Genomic DNA, 19,863 nt, shown 5'->3' on the forward strand with positions numbered 1-19,863 from the left:
GAGGCATCTCTCACACCCTCAGAGTTAAACCCACGACCAAAGCCTAATGAGAGGCGCTCACTTTAAGTGAGACAAAAGAATTAAGTCACGAGTTTAACTCTAAGGGAGTGAGAGATGCCCGACTAAGTGAAACAACACCTGGCTTATGCAAAATTATGTTCTGGGTCTCACTGATGTGGACCAGTCTCTCACAAAAAAAAAACCTTCAATGTGTACACAGTAATGGAACATTCTATTCTAGCACAATAATTTTGTTGGTTTCAATTAGTTAATGTTTCAACCTAAATCATAGTACTATAAATAACTTTAAGAAGCAAAATGAATAATATAGTAATAAAATCTAGTCAAAAGGAACATAGCAATAAAACGATACTTAATTAAAACTCTAGTCTTTCTCCTATTCTTTATATCTCTTTCCTTCAAGACATTCCTTTTAGTAACCTTCTATTCAGTGGATACTATTATATCATATTATCTTTATTAACACATGCAATGTGAGCACAATTACTTAAAAGATCAAAAACATCACCATATCACATTGGGTAATAGTGGATAAAAAAAAGTGCATTGAATGATTGCAATTTATTACAAGAATTACTTTTTTCCCCCTTTAGTTGATTCCATTAAGTTATTGATACCGAATACAACAAATTTATTTAGGGCCTATTTGTGCAACCCAATATTATACCATAATCCGTACATTATGGCATAATATAATATTTTGATAGAATTATAACATAATGGCTGTTTGGGTACTTAAAAAACACTACAAAATTATGCCATAATGTGGGAAATATGGCATAGAACAACATGTTCCACCCAGAGTGGAATATTTTTTTTATTCCAAAGTGTGTGGCTTTGTGTTTCTCTCATTTTCTCTCTTCCTCTCTCAGTCCCCGCTTCTCCAGTGGTCTCGCGTCTCCAGCACTTCCGATTCCAGTGTCCAGCGTCTGTCTCTCCACCGCCAATTCCACTGGCATCATCTTCTTCCCGGCCATTGTCCACATTGTAGGCCCCAATCCCGCCCCTCCCTCGCTGCTTCATCTGCAGCACCGCCCCGCTTTGCGTCTTCGTCGACACTGCTCCATCGTCTTCGTTGAATCTTCGAGAGAGACTGAAAAAAAGGTTTTGTTGGATTCATATCTTCTCCGAGTATGTATAATCGTTTCTTGAATCCTTTGATTGCTAGGGATTTGTTGAATTCTTTTGATTATAATTGTCTCTAGGGTTTTTGATTTCTTGGATTTAAATTGAATTATCTTACTATGTGAATATATTTATTGGGTTGTGGCTTATGTTTCTACTTGATTTTTCTAGGGTTTTGATCTTGTTTGCAATTCTGGGAATCAAAAGTTGTATGTTCGGTGATTGATTTTTGAATTTTGAATTTATTTTGGATTCATTCTTATTTACTTGATTTTCTAAGGTTTTGATCTAGCCTCTTGCTTTTGATGGTTCAAATTTGAGTTCTTTTCAATTCTGGAAATCAAACGTTTTTACCTTTATCCAATTCTTGAAATTGTAATTGGTAAATAGGAATGGAAGAGTCAGAAAGAATGTCATTTTATTCGATTATGATAGCCTAAAAGGATGTTGATCTTATTTATATTATTCTCATTGAATAGAATGTCATTTTAATCATAAATAGATTTACCGGTTTCAAATCACTTCCTATATGTTATGTTTTCTGTGACATGGTCCTCCTATTTGTGTTTAGATTAATAACTAATGAATCTATGGAATTATAAATTATATCTGATCTAATTGCAACAACAATTGGATAAAGGTTCATCAGATTCTAATACGTATACCCATCTTAAATTTCAACAAATTTATATCTACAAGAACCTCAAACTTATAAGGCTATTCAATACACACATTTATCAAGTTATATTTTGTTAGGGGCTTTATACAGAGAAAAAGAATAAAAAAAGCTACAAACCAAACATTTACCAAGGAGGAGCAAGAATATTACCCCATTCTTGTATTATGAAGATATTGATATAAACCACATATGCAGAGAAAGGTATCATTAGAAAAGTATTACCCATCAAACTCATGTCAGGTAAGAATCTAACTTTTAGGATGTTTCTTTATTATATGAAAGCCATGAAAATTTGACAATAATTTTTTTCACTGAAAAAAAAAATTAATTTGTCTCTTAATTATGCTATGGTGATGTTGCAGGTTTGGAAATTTTTCTTATCAGTGCAATGGCGCTTACATTTCAGCATCATCATCCTTGAATAGGTGTGTAATCTTAAGCCATTTGTTTTCTTGATAACAAGCAAATTGATTTAATTAACATGAGATTATGCCATTTTTTTAAGACATGTATTTGGGTGTTGATGCTTGAATTTAATGAAAACTGATTATGTAAACATGGTGACATACACATATATGTATATATAGACATTGTGTATGGAGTTTAATTGAATCCTAATATATTTTAAGGATAAATTTTTTGTTGCTATTACGTCTTTGCTTTTTTTTAATTTAATGTGTGGTTTCTACGACACTTTTGAGCTTCTTTCATAGAAAAAAAAAAACTTCACTTTGTTTTTATCATATCCAGTCTATTAATTGATCAGTAGTAATGTTAATATTTGGATATAATGAACTAACTATTGTTTGGTATGTCAATATAGAGATTTGCTATAACAAAATATCAACATTTGGTATGGCAAGTGAAAGTAAACATGAAAGTAGGACAAAGTGGAATGAAATTCACAAGGCTCACCTAGTAAGGTTATTAGGTGAGTATAATACTCCTGCATACCGTTCACAAAATGGATGTACCAAAAAAGCATGGAACAAAATAGTACGTGACATGATAAGCAAGTTTTCCATTCCAAGCATCAACGTAAACTAAATTAAAGCATTAGAACAATAGTTGATAAAAACCTACATGCTTCTATAAAGTTTTTCTGAATTAAGTGGCTTTGGATGGGACTATGAAAGACACATTGTATTGGCTCCTGATGATGTTTGGGCACCACTACTAGAGGTATGTACAGAGGTATGTACATAAATAATGAATGATGTTTTCATTAATTACAACCATCTAATCTGAAGCAAATTAAATAGAGGAATAGAGATACAAGGAAGTAGTATATTAAACCGTTTCCATATTTTATGGCATTGCAAGAGGTTTATGAGGGTAAGTGATAAGTGTCTAAATGTATGTATTTTAGTATATATATTTTGTACTTCTAGCATGTATTTTTATAAGAATAGATGCCCGTTTTGTGCTTAATCGTGTATTATTTGCTTCGCAGGGCATGAAAACGCCATGGAAGAAAACAAGGTCTCGGCACTGTAGCGCATTTACTGTATCTGGAATACTGCAGTAATGGTACTGTAGCAAGGTCACTGTAGCATCGACTGTAGCACCTGGAGAATTTTTGAACCAGAATTGATTCAAGGCATAATGCCTCAACGAGGAGCTCATTGACCCCGGGATGAACACTGTAGCCAAAGAAGAGAAGTAGTTCTTTTGAAGGCATATTGCCTCAATGAGGAGCTCATTGATCCGGTATGGACACTGTTATAAGAGAAAAATGGGTTTTTTCTTAGTTCATACTGCCTCAATGACCCCCTCATTGACCCAGTATGGACCCGGTATGGAAGCTTTTAGGGGAGTTTTTGAGTCTCATTTTATGCCCTCATACTGCTGGGGGTATGCTTGGAGGGTATAGGAGAGGATTTGGAGAATTTCTTGGAGACTTTTTGGCAGCCAACACTTGGAAGGAAGAAGGAGGAGAACGAAGACATCTTTAGAGATCTTGGCTTGAGGCTTGGAGGTGATCAAGAGCTTGAACTTCAAGAGGAGAGCTTCATCATCAAGGGAGGAGGAGCATCCGGCATTCATTAGGATAGAGAAAGCGTCATTCGGTCGGCATTGTTCTTCTTCATCATCATTCAGACTAGGGAGTTCCATTTATGCATTTGCTTTGTGTTTTGCTTGAGTTTGTTATACTTGTTTGTTTGATGGCACACTAGACCCCCAAGGCCACCGGATGTAGGTGAACCTTGGGTGGTTCATCATGTATTTTGGATGCTAAACTTTTATTTGAAATACATTGGGTTGATTTATGTCTTGGCTCATTGTTCTTCATGTCTAGAACTATAAAACGGAGAGATCCTTAGTTCTTTGTTAAGTTGTACATGCAGATGTGACCTACTCACATGTACTAGATCATTAATGAGCTAGAAGGGGTATTCTTGGATCGACATGCCGAGAAAGTGGATGTCGGTAGCCCCTCCGCATCTTAAGGATAAACTTAAGTTGAGTGTATCCTTATCGTGTGATCTTCCTTTACTTAATGCAATTGTAGGAATGTGATTAGGGAGAAATCCTTATCATTATTCGTATGGAATTAGGGTTTAACCGCTGAGAAATTGGGGTTGAACTAACATTGAGATCCGTCAGTTTAAATCACCCTTGCTATGTTATTTTTATGCATCCATATTTGATGATGACCTCTCATGAGGATCCTCATCCCTAAGCCTATTTATTTCATCATTGCTCTTGTGATCTCTTTTCTTGCCTTGAAATTGTTATACTTGTGATTTATTTACGTTCTTGCATATATTAGAGTAGTATACCATGTTTAAGTTTTGAGGTTAAAAATTAAGTGATGGAGGAGTAATAGGAGCTCCTTAGCCCCGTGGAATATGACCTCTGTGTCATTCGCAGGGTATTACTTGGCGATCCCGTACACTTGCGGGTGATCATATCAGTAAGCATATATTTTCTAATATTTTACTTTTATAAAGTTTTATTTTACTAACATATTATATATTTGTTATGTAGGCAGTGATGTGCTCCCCACAAAGTGTATGGGATCGCCAAGTAATACCTTGTGTAAAGACACAAGGATCGTATTCCTTGGGGCTAAGGATCTACTATTACTCTTTCATTGCCTACTATCTAGCCTAACATCTTAAGTAAGAGAGTTTACTCTTCTATATGCATGAAAATAAATACAATACGGTTATACAAAATAAAGAGCAAAGCAAGAGATTACAAGAGCTACAGTAAAATGAAAAAGCCTATGGATGTGGATCCTCTTGAGGGTTCATCATGATACATAGATGAATAACAAAAGATATTAAAGGTAATTTAGACTGAGGGATTCTTAGATTAGATCAACCCCAATTTCTCGGCGATTAAACCCTAATCTCATACGAATGTTGAGTGGAATTTCTCCCTAACCAACATCTCTACGATTGCATTAAGTACAAGAAGATCCCAAGATAAGGGTACACTTAACCTAAGCTTACCCTTATAGATCGGAGGGCTATCGACATCCAACTTCACGGCATATCGATAGAAGCAAACCTTTTTTTGTTCAGTAATGATCTAATACATGTGAGTATGTCACATTTACGTGTATAACTCAAGAAAGAACTACGGGTCTCTCCATTGAGTAGTTCTTGGCATGAAGAACAATAAACTAGCATTGCAATTAAGTAAAAATCATCCAAAATACATGATGAACCCCCCAAGGTTCACCTACCCGGTGGCCTTGGTGGGTCTAGTATGCCATCATCCAAGTAAGAACAACAAAGTAAAGAAAAGCATAAATAGAGTTCATGGATGACACTCCCTAGTAAAAATGATGAAGAAGGAGATAGAGATCCGGTCGAATGACGCTTCCCATATACAAGGAGTGCTAAATGAAGCTTCCCCTAGCCAAAGGCCGCTTACAGGTCCTTGATCCTTCCTTCCTTGGTGATAAATTTCTCCCTTTGATGATGAAGCTCTTACCTCCTCTAGCTCTAGAATGTCGCCTCAAAGAGATTTCTTTGTTCTTCCTCTTCTCTTCTCCAAGTGGTGGCTAAAGACTCCCTTTTCTTGCCCTAAAAGTGTGTTTTTATACCCCCAGTTTATACGGGCCATTTAGGGACCATATACCATATAGGGCGCAAATTGAGCTCAAAACTTGGATGAATCATGGCTTGACAGGGCTTATACGGCCTTCATACGACCCATATGGATGCCGCATGAGCCAGGCAAATTTCTCTGTTCCGAAAAACCTGCAGGTGCTATAGTAGCTGATACAATGAAATTGCTATAGTACTCCAACTACAGTGACCTATTACAGTGCTGCGAGACCTGGTTTTCTTCTTTTTCCACCCTAATCATGTCCTCGTATCCTCCGTGGCTTCTCCATGCCCTACAAAGAAAATAACACTTGATTAAGCAGAAAATGGGCATTAATTCTTTAGAGAATACATGCTAAATGTATAAAATACATTTAGACACTTATCAGGGAGATATGCTAAAGGTAAATGATCTTGTGGTATAGAAGATTATGAAGATATTTCTGAATCACCAGTGCACACCCTAAGTCAAAGTGTTTTTACTCCAATCGATTCAAGACAGCCATCACCTATACACGAGTCAGAGGATGATGATATCATGCAAGTGGAACCTCCTTGTTCTTAACCACTGAATCCTCAAACTGAAAGTTCAAGCAATGAAATTTTTCGGAGAATAAGAGATCAAGATAGATAGAGAAGAAAGAGGGAGCAAAAAGGGAAAAAAGCCACAAGATTCATCATTCAAGAAGGATAAATACATTGCATTTCGAGAGCGTGAGAATAAAGAATATCTCGATGTTCTCAAGGGCACTCAAGTAGTGGAAAAGTATACAATAGAAGATTGTATGAAGGTGTTTAACCAAATGAGTGGCATTTTCACAGAAGAAGAGATGATCAAAGCTACCCAAATTCTCATTAAAGATAAGAGTTATCGTGAACTCTTCTTATGTCTTCAAAAAGATCATAGAGTGTCATGGCTCAAAATAATGTTCACCAAAATTGAGTAAAAGATGATTTTGAACTTGTTATCTTGAACTTGAATATTTTCATTATGTGTAATTTTTTTTTCATGAACTTGTTTTGATTTGTTGGTGTATTTTTTTTATCAGGGACTTGTTAAATACCCTCTTTTTTTTATAGTTGTTATAGGAATGTTTTCATTATGTGTAATTTCATGATTGCCACAAATCTATGGTCTAGCTCGGCGATAGCAACAATAATCATTCCACATTTGTATTGCTATTTCGCTCAGATTCCACAAGACTCATCTACATTAGGAATAATAGTTTCTTGAGCTTTACTATCAAAATCCTCAATAGCATCTGTACCGTTATGTATACAGATGAAGTTATGCAACATACAAGCAGCAACTACTATATCAGTTTAAGAGTTGATTGGATGAAAAGTTACTACTTTAAGTATCGAAAATCTCATCTTCAAAATGCCGATGATGCATTCAACATAATTCCATAATGAAGCATGTCGCAAATTAAACAGTTCTTTATAATTGTTCGGTTTAGATTGCGCTCGACCTTGCTCCTGCAAATGGTAACAGACACCTTTATATGGAGCAATAAAATTCGAGGTATTAGCATATCCTGCATCTACAAGATAATATTTTCTACTTGGGACTTCAAAAGCTTGTTCAATCGAATGTTGAAGTATCCTAGCATCAGAAGCAAAACCCTCCCAACCTGCTCATACATATACAAAACGAAGATCAAGATCACATGCAGCCATAACATTTTGCGATAGCGTTTGCTTCCTATTTCTGTAAGGATCTTGTTTATCCAAAAAAATCGTGATAGTAATATATGTTTCATTAATAGCACCAACACAATCCTAAAAAATAAACAAACATATAAACATTTACAATGACAAAAAAAAAATTCACAATAAAATTCGTAATTTATAGCTTTACCTACCTTGAAATATTGGAAAATTTTTCTGTTATTCTGAATAACCAGTGATGTCATTGTCGATGGAGGTTTTATGTATTCATGAGAAAGTCGATTGACAGCTTTAAGTACTTTATTAAAATAACGACTAACTGTTTCTGTAGAATGTTGAAATCGCTTTGCACATCATAGTTACTAGCATTATGAGCAAGAGTGTACATAAACATCGCTAGTTGCTCCTCGACTGTTGTCCTTTTTGAGTTCCAGAGGAGAGATTTTTCTCTTAAACGATCAACTAGTGCTTGAAATAAATAAGGCGTCCATATGAAATTCTCTTTTGCAACATTCCTCATGACCTTCAAGAATTTCTTGTATATATGCAGCACTTGTAACAATAGATGTGTGATGTTCTACACTTCTGGAAGTTGCTAGACATTCTCTCCACCAATAACTAAGCATTAATAAATCATCTTCTTCATTTTTTCCCTCCAAAGATTTAAGGAATACATGATGAAACAATAGTTAAAACTATGAAGTTTTTCAACTTAAAAAAAAAAGAGTATATCTATAATGCAAATGAATCATATTGTGTATAAATAGGGAAAAATGATAACGGCTATAATTATAACGACTATATTTACAACGACTATATTCTAACGGCTATTTTTTCAAATTTTAATTACCAACGGTTATAATCCAAAGGCTATTTTTATTATGTAATGATTATTTATTATGCAAAACAAACACTTATTCTGTAAGAAAAATAATATGTAATATTTTTTTTTTATTTTGTTTCCCAAACACTCATTTTGTAGGAATAAAATATGCCATAATTTCTGTAATAATCACTTGTCATTCGTACATAATAAAATTATGCCATTTTTTTTTATTTTACACCCAAACAAACCCTTAAATATAAGACAAGGATTATCATATTTTGTTAGGAATCATTTTCCCTTAAAAAAATGCAGACCATAGATGACAAAAATGATAAATGATCCGCTGATATCTTCCATTGCTGACACATACTCTGATCATTCACTCCATGTAGCATATCCACTTATGGCGTGCTTTTCCCTTTATAAATTTCAATTTATTTACTATAAAGATTTTTATAACATAGTCTCAAGCAGATAAATATCAAATAAAATGTTATCAAATACATTTATATCCAAAAGACCATGCATGTCTTCTATTGAGAAAAAAAAAACAACTATTCATAATTAAAGATGGCAATCCCTACTCACTATTTCCCAAAGCTTCTATTTGTTATGAGACATTATCACAATAACTAAAGATAGTGTATCTTACAATCTTTACATACTATTAAAGTAGATGTATAAACTGCTCTAAAAGTGATTCAATGAAGAATTTTAAAACTTTTATTTATATTAAAAATGGTATTAATAATCGAAAATTTTTAATTGCATAATAGGCATTGATTTTATTATGGCATTAAATCAGTTTTATATTAAATTATTTAATAGGATGTTCTAATGGAAATGGATGACAATCTCCAATTGGAGAGGGTTTTAAGGGAAGATTTTTACTGCATATATTTAAAGTGGCATTGATATCATCATGCCCATTAATTCGGGTTTTATATTAAATCCTTCCTCGCTGGGTTTATATTTAAAAATATTTATTTGATATTTAAATCGGTTTTATATTAAATATTTAATATGATGTTCTAATGTTAACGGATGATAATCTGATTCGAGAGAGTTTCAAAGAAGATTTTTAATTTTTCTTTTTTGCAAATATTTAAAGTGGTATTGATTTCATCTTGGCTATTAAATCGGTTTTATATTAAAATTTTCCTATTTTTTTAAACATTATGATTTAAAAAATATTTAACAATATTTACTTGGTATTATATTAAATATTAAATATGCATAAAAAATATATAGAAGACTAATAGTGATTTCAAAGAAGATTTTTAAACTCTTTTTCAAAAAATTTTCCAATTGCATTATGAACATACAAGAGTTAATGGAATTGATTTCATCATGGGCATTAAATCAGTTTCACATTAAACATTTAATAAGACCTGCTCATGGAAACGGATGGCCTTTGGAAATTGAAAATCTTTGCTAAATTTATTTAGAATTATTTGTTTTGAAAAGAATAAACAACTTTTATTTAGTATTATAGAAAATATAAGAAATAAAAAAATATTGTGTTATTAATAAAAAATTAACAACATTTATTTGGTATTACATTAAATTACAACATGAACTTTTTTTTTCTTAAAATTACCAATAGTTTCATATTTATTAAGTGATATAAATTGGGTTTATGAGGAGATGAATAGACAATTGTAGAAGAAGATGAAAAATCTAAAATAAATGACGGTGTTAATATATATTGCCCATATTCTAATGAAGATGAATAACAATTCCCTTTCTTCGTATAGGTTTGTTTTTCACATAAGTGGCTATAATGCTCCTTTTTAGTTTATCATAGTTATGTTATTTTTTTTTTAATTCGATTATTCAATCATTTTTCGTTTGATTGAGTTTTTTTTTATTGCAAATACCACAATTGTCTGATATGTTCTTATTTGAATTAATTTGCAGGTAGTAAAAAGCCAAGTAAGTATTATACAAAAAGTTTTTAAATCTATTTTTTCAAATTATATATACAAATTAACTATTAAATTAAATATATAATATGTTATTTATTAATTATAATCAATTAAGATATTTAATTTTTCTTACATTTAATATAAATCATCACAACTATCTTTTTAAAACTAAAAATAATAAATTAAAAATCTTTTGTATTTTACTGTAATTCTTAATAATTTCTATTTCATGTCTAAACTATTTTTTTATCTTATTTAAAAATGTATTTCAAAAATACTAAAATTTTTTAAGGTTAATTTATTTTTTTTATTATAATATTATTAGAACTTTATTAAAAGTTTCTTCTGATTTATTTATATTATATATTTTTATTACTAATCTTTAAATATATTCATTTCTCAATACTTAATATTCAAACTTAATTTGATAAGCTAATTTATTTTAAAAACAAAAATGAACAAAAAAATACTAATCAAAATTATATAAAAAAAACTTTGCCATAAAATTAGCAATTTTGTAATTGTAAACTTTTAAATTGCAAGGATAGAAATGCTTAATTTGTTTTTAATATATATATTTTTTTATTCAAATTTTATATTCTTTCATTATTTTATTTGTTTTGATTTAAGTTTTATTTATACTATTTATGATATTAATAATAGAAAATTTTAATTATACTTATTTATTTATGCATTAAATATACATAAAACTTTTGAAATCCAAAGTATACAACAATTTTCATTGTATAAGTTATTTAATTATATTATTTTCATAATCTGTTCCTAGAGTGTTTCAAAGGATAAATTTAAAATTTTTATTTTATTTAAGTTCTTATTTATATTATTTATGATATTAATAATTAAAAAAAAATTAATTGCACTTATTTATTTATGAAAAACTCCGATGCGAAGCTGGAGAGAATGACTAGTAGTTATAAAATATAATTACAATAACAAGTGTCTAAAAAAAATCACAAACAATTAACAATTAATAAATGGAGGATATTTAAGAAAAATAAATTCAAATAGACCAAGATGCTGATGAGGAAACTTTATGTATCTCTTCTTAGAGATATAACGGATCTTTTTTTCTTTTTTTTTTTGAAATAAATCTAACGGATCTTTTCAAAATAAAAAATAATAAATATACAAATAAATAAAAACAAGAAGAAGGATAGGACGAGGAGGAGGATCTGAGAGGAAGAAAATTAATGCATCTATATGTAAACCTTCCTTTAGGCGCGCGCACACAGAAATGGTGTTCACCAAAGGGTGTTGTCAGTAGAAAGAAAAGGAATTAATGGAAACAAGCCAAAGAGATAAGGAAACTTTAGATCAATTCCTTCCTAAGATCTAATGGATCTTTTCAACATAAAAAATAACAAATTTAAATTTAAATAAAAACAAGAAGAAGGAGAGGAGGAGGATCATAGAGGAAGAAGATTAATGCATATATATATGCCTTCCTTTGCGCGCGCGCACACACACAGAGATGCAACCTTAAAGTTCCTTTTCTTTCTATTGAGAACACCATTTCTTTCTATTGAGGAGGAAACAAGCCAAAGAGGGATAAGGAAACTTTAGATCCATTCCTTCCTGGAGGAGGAGGATCGGAGGGGAAGAAGATTAATGCATCTATATATAAGAGAGAGAGAGGGAGATATATACAACCTTGAGGACAAGAAGAAAGGTTGATGTGCATGCTAGAAACTAGCCAGGTGCATGTTTACAGCAAAGCATCTATCTGGTCAGGTGTGGTTTTATGGAGTGAGAAAGAGCGTATATTCCAGCTACACTACGTCGTGCAACTTGTCTTTATCACTATACAAATCTCTTGTGCAGTGGCCCACAGTCACTTCTCTCTCTAGAAAGAAAGGTAAACCACTTTTAACTTCTAGCACTAGTTGTCGGTCCCCATTTAAACATCATCAGTAGCAAATTTTGTAATTATCTTCATGCATTGACTTTTATCATTTATATTTAAAAACAACTGCAAACTTTGCAGTTTGCATACAACACACTGAAAAACAACCAACCAACTTGAAAGCATGACATTATAACATGACTTAAGGCAAGCCAATTTACTCTTTTGTTCGAATAGTAGATAGGTAGCTATTATGATATCCCTCCTTGCAGCTTCTCCATTTAGCGAATAGTTGTTGTGACATCAGGGGAAGCATTATTCAGACCATGCAGGGTTTGTGCAAGGCCCATGTAGCGGTTACGATTCTCAATGTTGCCATCGCTGGCAACTTCAAGAATCATATCTTTGAGAACATTGGATTTCCTCAGCAGGAATTTCAGAAATGCTAACTCATTAGCAGTCCCTTTGAAACCTTGCACAGTGACCTTCTTCAAATGGCGATTCAGGCATGTAATCGTTGTTATTTGTAAGGCCCAAAAAGCAGCAGCATTTGCAGGTCTATTGTCGAATGGATAAGTAAATCCCTGACCATAGACAAAATCAAAATTTCAGACAAGTACTAATGCCACCCTAAAGAGAGAAAAATGTGTAAATAACAGTTATATAATTAATTAACCAAAAAAGTTCACTTACTTCAATCTGTTTGACATCATCCATTGTAACAGTAAGGTTCTCCAATTCAGGGTAACTTCTTAGCAAGAGCACAACACCTGGCAGCTCATTCGGGTGCATGGCCACTTTTTTCAGTATCAAATGCCTAAGCATTTGATTTGAAGCAGACAGGCGTAGTGGATCATCTCCATGAGGTAGCACCTTCAGAAAATATGATAAATGCCATTCGGAAGTGAAAATGATTTTGTTCAACATTTAAATTGGATATATGCATTGATGGGAAAGTGAATGCCAAACCTGAATGGTATAGCTGCAGACAGTTATTTCTTTTGCTGTGACAAATGAGCTGATGACGCCAGACAAAAGGCACCCCTCATCACCAGTGAAGTTTTCTTCTGAAGAGAAATCAAAAACCGCCTCTTCCACTCTAGGTGCTTCAATGGTAAATAACTTGACCCTGCCAAAGTACTTGAAGTACTTCAAGTTCCTAGCCTCTATTTCAACAAGTCCGGTGTCTTCTGAATGACAATGTTCTATGGTCAACCTTTTGAGTGCTCCTTTTTCATCGGCAATCCTAATTAAATACAATGAAGTTAACCTGATTAAAGAAAGATCTTCCAGGTGATCACAATTCTTGATCAGCTCTTGTAACATTTCATCTTCCATTGCAATCCTCGCAATGATCACGTTGTGAAGATGCTTATATTCTTTGAGCTTAGCTGGATCAAAATTGCATCCCGTGAGCTTCAATGTATCCAATGAAGATCGATACATATCATAAAAGTCAGAGACTAATTCAGCACACGCATTGTTGCCTTCTGGAAACTTGTCATGCAAGTTGACATCTGAGAAATCAAGATCAAGCTCCATAACGCTCCTTGTACGTCCTGCAACTCGGATCCATTCATTTGCATGGGCTATGTAGTCACCTGGATTTGAAAACCGGAGATGAAAAGAATTGATGCTGGATTGTTCACATGAGACCATCACCTTTCGAGCATATTCGATGAAAGCTTGCTGACCTCGGGACTTGACGCCATCAGCCAGAGCTTGACGACCATCATTAATGAGCTGCCGGCAAATGTCTGGCTTGGTAAACGGGCTATCATCGAGGTAAATATTGAGTGGAATGGAACGAGAAGAAGAGGCAGCCATCGATAATGAATTTGATTTACTACTTGATCTTGTCGATGGCTGGACTGAAGAAAATATGGATGAGGGGGATGTATATATAGGATGATAACCAAGAGAAGCAACGGTTGGGAAACCACAAACGATCACACCCATTCATATTGAAGCGGTTCGTAAGTGTGGTTTGATGACTGTTTGCAGGTGTTTTTGACAAATAATTATGTTCTCGCGCCTAGGTTGTGTAACCACTGACAGTCGCACCTGTTCATAGACAACAGTTCAGATGTGTAATTTTATAAACATTTGATGGCGTTTTTCAAAAATATTCAGGTTTTCCAGCTTCGACCGACTGTCGCGTCTGTTGATGGAAGCGGTTCGGATGAGGGATTCTATGAATGTTTGAGAAATCTATTCCTTGAAATGGTTCGGATGTGAAATTTTATGAATTTTTTGTGGTGTTATTTAAAAACAGTGATGTTAATTTTCCCGGTAAATCCTTAATTACATATAGTTTTTTTTATAAGCGTCCTTGTTATAATTATTATTTATTTTTATAAAAATAAATAAATCACATTTTTTTTATACATAATAAAAGTTTTAATAATTTGAAGAAAAAATTTTGGGTCCTTAGCATCATATTGGAGAATCTCATATCATAAATTTGATAATCATTAAAATTGAAGCATCATCTTTCATAAGTTTGTATTAAACCATTTTTTTTACCAAATATTTTCAGAAAATAATATCTCTTTCCAAGTGGAAAGTTGAAACTTCGACTCCATTCCAATGGGTTTGAGTGTTTGTGGGTTGGCCACTTTTCAAAAATATAAATAAAAACCAATAAACAAAATATTTTGATTATATTAAAAATAAATTGAATGTAGAAATAAGTAATTCATTACATAATTTAAAAGAACGGCCATGCAGTTAATAGAGATAATGAACTTCATGGGTGAATTGTACTCATCTTGTCATAAAGAATGAGTTTTTTTTAAGGGAAAATTTCAGATAGTTTTTATTGTCGACTCTGTAACTAATGTTGTTGTTGTTATTTTTATTACTATTACTACTACTATACAGGCATGCTATATTTTATTTTATATCTATCTAATTAATTATCATCATATGCAATGGTTAACCCTCACTTGTTTTAATTTTTTTTGAAAAGCATTACATCTGTTTATCCATTTAAAAAAAAGAAAAAAGAAAATTGCTTCATGTCTGTATCTTCAAAGAGGTGTTGTCCTCTTGATGGAGAAATCAGAAACTATACTTGATTATGTTGGTTAAAGCCTCAAGTTTAATTTGGTTATAAATCAAGTGTCTATGATGAGATTATATAGCATAAATGAAATTGGAACTTTAGTTCTATTAATATAAAAGTGTCATGGGAATCCTCTGTTTAACGTATAATGGAATAAACATGGTTGGAAACCATTGCATACACCTCAGATGCGCGCACCACTCTTGCTATCAGTATACATAAATATAAAAAACCACTATGTATACACTACAAGAAATTTGGCCCATAGAGACTAAATTTAGCGGCAAATTTATAAATTGTTACTATAAATCTTTATAGCGGTAGATTTTTTATATTAGCCCCTAGAGATTTGTTTTTTAGCGGCAAATTTTTAAATTAGCTACTATAAACACAAATTTATTTGTTATTTTTTTAATAATAGTTTTTATAGCGGCCAATCATATATTAGCCGCTATATATATATTAAATTTTGAAAAATTATATTTAATGGTGAAAAATGATCTCCACTATTTTTATCATTTATTTAAATAAAAATTATTGTTGAAAAAATCTATTAGACTGAATTTTATGGATAATTTTTATTTCAGAAACTTTTAAAAACTTTTTAAAATTTTAAAAAAATATATTTAAAGGTGGTAGATGATATTCACTACTCTTTCTATCATTAAAGTTCAGTTTCTCATATAAGGATCACATAATATACACACTAATATTCCAAGCCTTAAAAAAAAAAAAAACAAACAAACTCATAAGCATCCAAACCCATCTCCATTTCCCATTCTCTAAAACCCACCTCCACCTTCATCCCCATTGCGAAAAACCCTCCCCGTCGCCGCCACTGTCACCGTCCTTATCCCACCGCTGCGAAGAACGCTGTGCTCGGCGCCCCGCCACCCTCCTCCCAGATCCTTTCCACCTTGATCCACCCGTTCGTCACCGGATCGTAGCACTCCACCGTCGGATAGAACCTCCAATGCCATCGCCGATCACTGGCGATCTCACCACCACGGTCATCTCCGTCCCTACATTTTGTTCCCTTTTCTACATGCTTGCTATTCTATTGTCATCTTCTTCGATCTATAAATTGTCGCTGACGAAGTCGGAGCCAACGAAGTTCATCAGAATCTTTGTGCTCGTGATCAGCCATTCCATTTGATTTCAAGGAGTTTGATCTCGTTTTTGCTATTCTATACATCTTTTCCTGAATTAGTTCTTCGATTTCCTATAATTTTGTTTAGTTTAGGTAATGTGTGAGATTCCTTGATCGTTTTTAATTTTTATGAAGAATATATGCTTGATTTTCTTCGATTTTGATTGTTGATTGTTTGAGATGTTGAGCTTCTTGGATGGAATTAGAGGTTTTGATAATTATGTGAATTTTTCTATTATGTTTGTTATTTGTTTTATGCTTGTGGATGAGCTTCGATTTTGTGTATTGTTTTGAAAATTTGCTTTCAATAGTTGAGATTTAGTGTCATTAGGTGATTTGCTCAGTTTTATTTGTAAGTTTGATGAGAAGATGTGCTCTGTGAACTTGTTTAGCTAGGATTGCACAGTGTGACATAAACTGAGTCATATGTTTATGATGGTTGTAAAAACTAGTTGGTGTTTATTTTTTTTTATTCCAGTAACATAAACTGAGTCAGATATCTAACTGCAGTTTTCAGAGTGTGTAGGTTTATGGTGATTTTGAAAACCAGCTGTATTGGCAAGGCATAGTCAATATCAGGGTTTAAGGCTGTCTGAATTGTAAGTTAGAGATTTAGTTATTTTGCTGAGCTGTTGGTGCAGGAAGGCCTACATTTTCTTCTATTTGCTGAATTTGTCGAACACAAGATTAAAGATCAAGCACCGAAGTCGGCCAGTAATTTGAAAGTGGATTTTGCTTGGCTGCCTTTTCCATGTTCTATTTCAAACTCATCAAAAGTCAGATCTCATAGCTGTCTGGCCATCAGATGTTTTATGAGAGCGTTTGATGAAAAGGGTATTTTTTACTGATACATCAATTTTTTTGGAAAGCATTTGTATCATTGTACGTAAAAACGGTGATTAAAAGACATTTTGCTTTCATGTGTTTAATGAAGTCTAGACTTTGCAATCACAGGTACTGGTGGGGATTTTTCACATCAACTTTGGTACCAACAACAAACTTGACTGTCATTATTGTTAGGTATTCTGAAGTTGAATTCATCATCATTGTTGCTTTAGGTCTGACTGCATTTACTATGTGGTCCTGTTGGATAATCAATCAACATTGATCTTACAAGGCTCAAGCTCTTAAACAGGTGTAGTTTTCACTTGTGCATCAGGTCTGTATTCATCTTGGACTGCATATAAATATTTTTGACTGAAGTAATATCTTGAAAATTTAAATGTCATCTTGGACTGCATATAAATATTTTTGACTAAAGTAATACCTTGTTCAGTGAGTTCCCTGCAGACATTGAGCATTCTTTTTTGATGGTTTCATAAAGTTTTTTTGACCGCCTACTTAACTTGATCTATAATGATTATTGCTATAATTCTTATTCCATGGAAATTATGGCACCAGATTTTTAATTTCTAGAACATGGTGTATCACAATCTTTGTTGAGACTGTAGCATGTTTCTACATGAGCATGCTTGTGAGTGGGTATAGGTAGTAAATGGTTTGATTTTCTTTACTGGGGCTTTGTATAATTCAAGAAAACTAGCTTCCTTTATGTAATTAACTTGTTTTAGCCTTTTCTGCTATCACTTCATGCATTCTGTATCATATTTAAACTTGACTTTACTAATAATGGTTTCATAAACTTGTGGAAAATCCAAGCAACATAATTTTTTTAGTTTGATGTTGTAAAGGTAGTATTAGTGGACACTTTGGGTATCTCCAAACTTGATTAGGTTTAGTGGACACTTTGGGTATCTCCAAACTTGATTAGAGAGGATCAGGTAAACATTTTCATCTAAACTAGTATTTATTTATTTTCTACAAATGCAAAGCTTTTGTAGTTAAAGACTCTCGAAAGGCATATTAATCTGAGATTTCGAATATATTGCTGCAGACCAAGGGCCATTCTAGATATCATCAGATCAGGAGAAAATTTCAGGATATCTTCATCAACAAAAATGCCAGAGCAAGGAACATGTGAACGATGTGGTTATATTTCAAGCCAGATAATCCCATATAATCTTATATTACTTTAACCTATGCATGCCATAATTAATATTAGCTTTTATTAAAAAAAAAAAACTTCATTTAACTGTTAGTATTAAGAAATTATTAATATACTGATTGAAATATAATCATATTAGTGACCTCTCTGATTGTATCATACTTGTCTAGAAATGTTTCAACCCATTGTCAAAACTAAAGATTTCTGTTTGCATTGCTAGGATGGGGGGACTGATGATAAGACAGTAATTGCAATCCTGGCACACAGGAACTCAACGCAAAGGAAACATATTCAAGAAGCCTATGATGAACTCTACAAGGAGAGTCTCACCAAAAGGCTTGAATCTGAACTCAGTGGTGATCATGAGGTACTTGCATTGACTTGCATTTTTATCTCATCTTAATATTATCAGATCCACATACATAAACTTTTATCTCTCAATGTAGAAAGCTGTGTATCGATGGATGTTCAATCCAATTGAAAGAGAAGCGGTTCTTGCTAACATAGCACTGCATAAGACTGTTGATTACCCTGTTATCATTGAAATAGCCTGCATAAATTCACCTGCTGATCTTCTTGTAGTGAAGCAAGCCTATCAAGCTTTGTACAAACAGTCTTTGGAGGAAATGTGGCTGCATGCACTTCCGTCGACTTGCGCAAGGCATATCATTAAACTAGAACTACTTTGTTTGCTCTCTTCATATAGTTCTATGCTAACAAATTGTGTTGCAGCTCCTCACTGGATTATTGGGCACATATCGGTACAATGGCGATGAGATTGATGTTAAATTAGCTCAGTCAGATGCCTTAATTATCCATGATGCTATCAAGCGCAAGAACTATATCATCCGAATACTGACTAGTCGGAGCAAAGCACAACTCAATGCTACATTCAATTATTATACTATTTGAGATTATAGTCTTCTCTAGTTTCCAATGATGATCAGTCTACTGTAGAGTCACTAATAGTATTTAAATGTTGTGGAGAGGCCATCTGTTATACTGTTTGAGAATTGGCAGAAGTATTTTGTCACTATAAAATTAATAGGGGTAAAATTTCCCATTACTGTAGGGATATTAAACAAATCTTTAGATTTTATAGCGGCAAAAATGTTTTACCGCTACAGATTATTGTATAGTTATAACCTTAATAGATGGGATAGCGACAAATGTGTACATTTGTTGCAAAAAACATATAGCAACCGAAGTTTTAGTGGCTAATTGGCTATTTGCCGCTATAATAATATTGAGACTAAAATGGAATCTATAGCGGCAGATTTTTCTCCCGCTATAAGTCCTTACACTACAACAAATTTGACTAATGTCTATGATAACCATTCATAGGGAAATATATCACAATCGTAGGTAAATATTATCACCTACGAAAAATCGTGAGAACAAAAGCGTAGAGAGGCGGCCCGTGGGTAAAAACTATTTTACCTACGATTTCCTATTTACGTAGC

General features: G+C 33.0%; 1 protein-coding gene and 1 long non-coding RNA gene across 3 annotated transcripts; one reads left to right on the forward strand and one right to left on the reverse strand.

The window, feature by feature from the left end:
• Nucleotides 1-12,459: 12,459 nt before the first annotated feature.
• On the reverse strand, nt 12,460-14,005 carry LOC120269129 (F-box protein At3g62230-like). The gene is made up of 3 exons (XM_039276416.1): nt 13,148-14,005; nt 12,872-13,051; nt 12,460-12,762 (listed from the first exon to the last, which is right to left on the reverse strand). Exons 1-3 carry the CDS (start codon nt 14,003-14,005, stop codon nt 12,460-12,462), a joined length of 1,341 nt encoding a protein of 446 aa, XP_039132350.1.
• A 3,342-nt stretch (nt 14,006-17,347) lies between these two features.
• Nucleotides 17,348-19,055, forward strand: LOC120268245. Of its 2 annotated transcripts, none has more exons than XR_005538886.1 (5): nt 17,348-17,380; nt 17,454-17,554; nt 18,290-18,384; nt 18,621-18,767; nt 18,847-19,055. It is a non-coding gene; the product is annotated as an uncharacterized LOC120268245 (long non-coding RNA). The 2 variants fall into 2 exon arrangements; XR_005538887.1 differs by having other exon boundaries at nt 17,454-17,530.
• The last annotated feature ends 808 nt before the right edge of the window (nt 19,056-19,863 follow it).

This window comes from Dioscorea cayenensis, chromosome 9 (assembly GCF_009730915.1).
Source record: "Dioscorea cayenensis subsp. rotundata cultivar TDr96_F1 chromosome 9, TDr96_F1_v2_PseudoChromosome.rev07_lg8_w22 25.fasta, whole genome shotgun sequence".
In the NCBI taxonomy this organism is placed as follows: Eukaryota; Viridiplantae; Streptophyta; class Magnoliopsida; order Dioscoreales; family Dioscoreaceae; genus Dioscorea; species Dioscorea cayenensis.

What these genes read in the sequence shown, in the direction of transcription:
- LOC120269129 (XM_039276416.1), bottom strand. Translation starts at nt 14,005, where the DNA reads ATGGCTGCCTCTTCTTCTCGTTCCATTCCACTCAATATTTACCTCGAT. An exon ending in TCTGCAGCTATACCATTCAG is followed by an intron (nt 13,052 to 13,147) that starts GTTTGGCATTCA and finishes TATTTTCTGAAG; the next exon opens with GTGCTACCTCATGGAGATGA. An exon ending in ATGATGTCAAACAGATTGAA is followed by an intron (nt 12,763 to 12,871) that starts GTAAGTGAACTT and finishes GTCTATGGTCAG; the next exon opens with GGATTTACTTATCCATTCGA.